The sequence below is a fragment of the Pyrgilauda ruficollis genome, unplaced genomic scaffold (genome assembly GCF_017590135.1).
Source record: "Pyrgilauda ruficollis isolate IOZ18807 unplaced genomic scaffold, ASM1759013v1 scaffold2766, whole genome shotgun sequence".
Classification (NCBI taxonomy): domain Eukaryota; kingdom Metazoa; phylum Chordata; class Aves; order Passeriformes; family Passeridae; genus Pyrgilauda; species Pyrgilauda ruficollis.
This window is the reverse complement of record NW_024524118.1, coordinates 1,776-2,362: the sequence shown is the minus strand read 5'-3', so window position 1 is coordinate 2,362 and position 587 is coordinate 1,776. Positions and strand designations below refer to the sequence as shown.

At 67.0% G+C, this 587-nt stretch overlaps 1 protein-coding gene across 1 annotated transcript in view; it reads left to right on the top strand.

Annotated features, from left to right (window-relative positions):
* Positions 1-3: 3 nt before the first annotated feature.
* LOC121355911 (menin-like) overlaps positions 4-587 on the top strand; it is a gene marked incomplete at both ends in the record, with an annotated part of 2,354 nt that continues 1,770 nt past the window's right edge. The window contains 2 exons of the mRNA XM_041471772.1: positions 4-126; positions 338-502. Of these exons, the coding sequence (XP_041327706.1) occupies positions 4-126; positions 338-502 (288 nt within the window). The remainder of the gene's footprint in view (positions 127-337; positions 503-587) is intronic.

The window sequence follows — 587 nt, the reverse complement described above, 5'->3', positions numbered from 1 at the left end:
TGCCCCCCCAGCTACAATTACTGCCGTGAGGATGAGGAGATCTACAAGGAATTCTTCGACGTGGCCAACGACGTCATCCCCAACCTGCTCAAGGAGGCGGCGGCCGAGCCCCCCCCGGGGGCTGAGGTGGGACCTGGAGACCCCCAAATTTGGGGGCTCCTGGGTGGGGGGGGGGCTGTGTGTGTCCTGACCCCATTCTGGCTCTGAATTTTGGGAAATTTTGGCAAACCACCCCACCCCGATCTCCGACCGTGGCGGGGCTGGGGTGCCCCTTACCCCCTTCTATGGGGTTCCCCCACGCTTTTGGGGATCCCCTCTGACTCGGGGGGGTTTGCAGGGGTCTCCCGGGGGTCTCCCAGCCCTGCAGGACCCCGAGTGCTTCGCTCACCTGCTGCGCTTCTACGACGGCATCTGCAGGTGGGAGGAGGGCAGCCCCACGCCCGTGCTGCACGTGGGCTGGGCCACCTTCCTCGTGCAGTCCCTGGGCCGCTTCGATGGCCAGGTGAGCCTTTTGGGGGTCCCCCGGGGGGTTTGGGGGGACCCCCGGGGGATTTGGGGGGTTCCCCAGGGGTTTGGGGAGCCCTGGG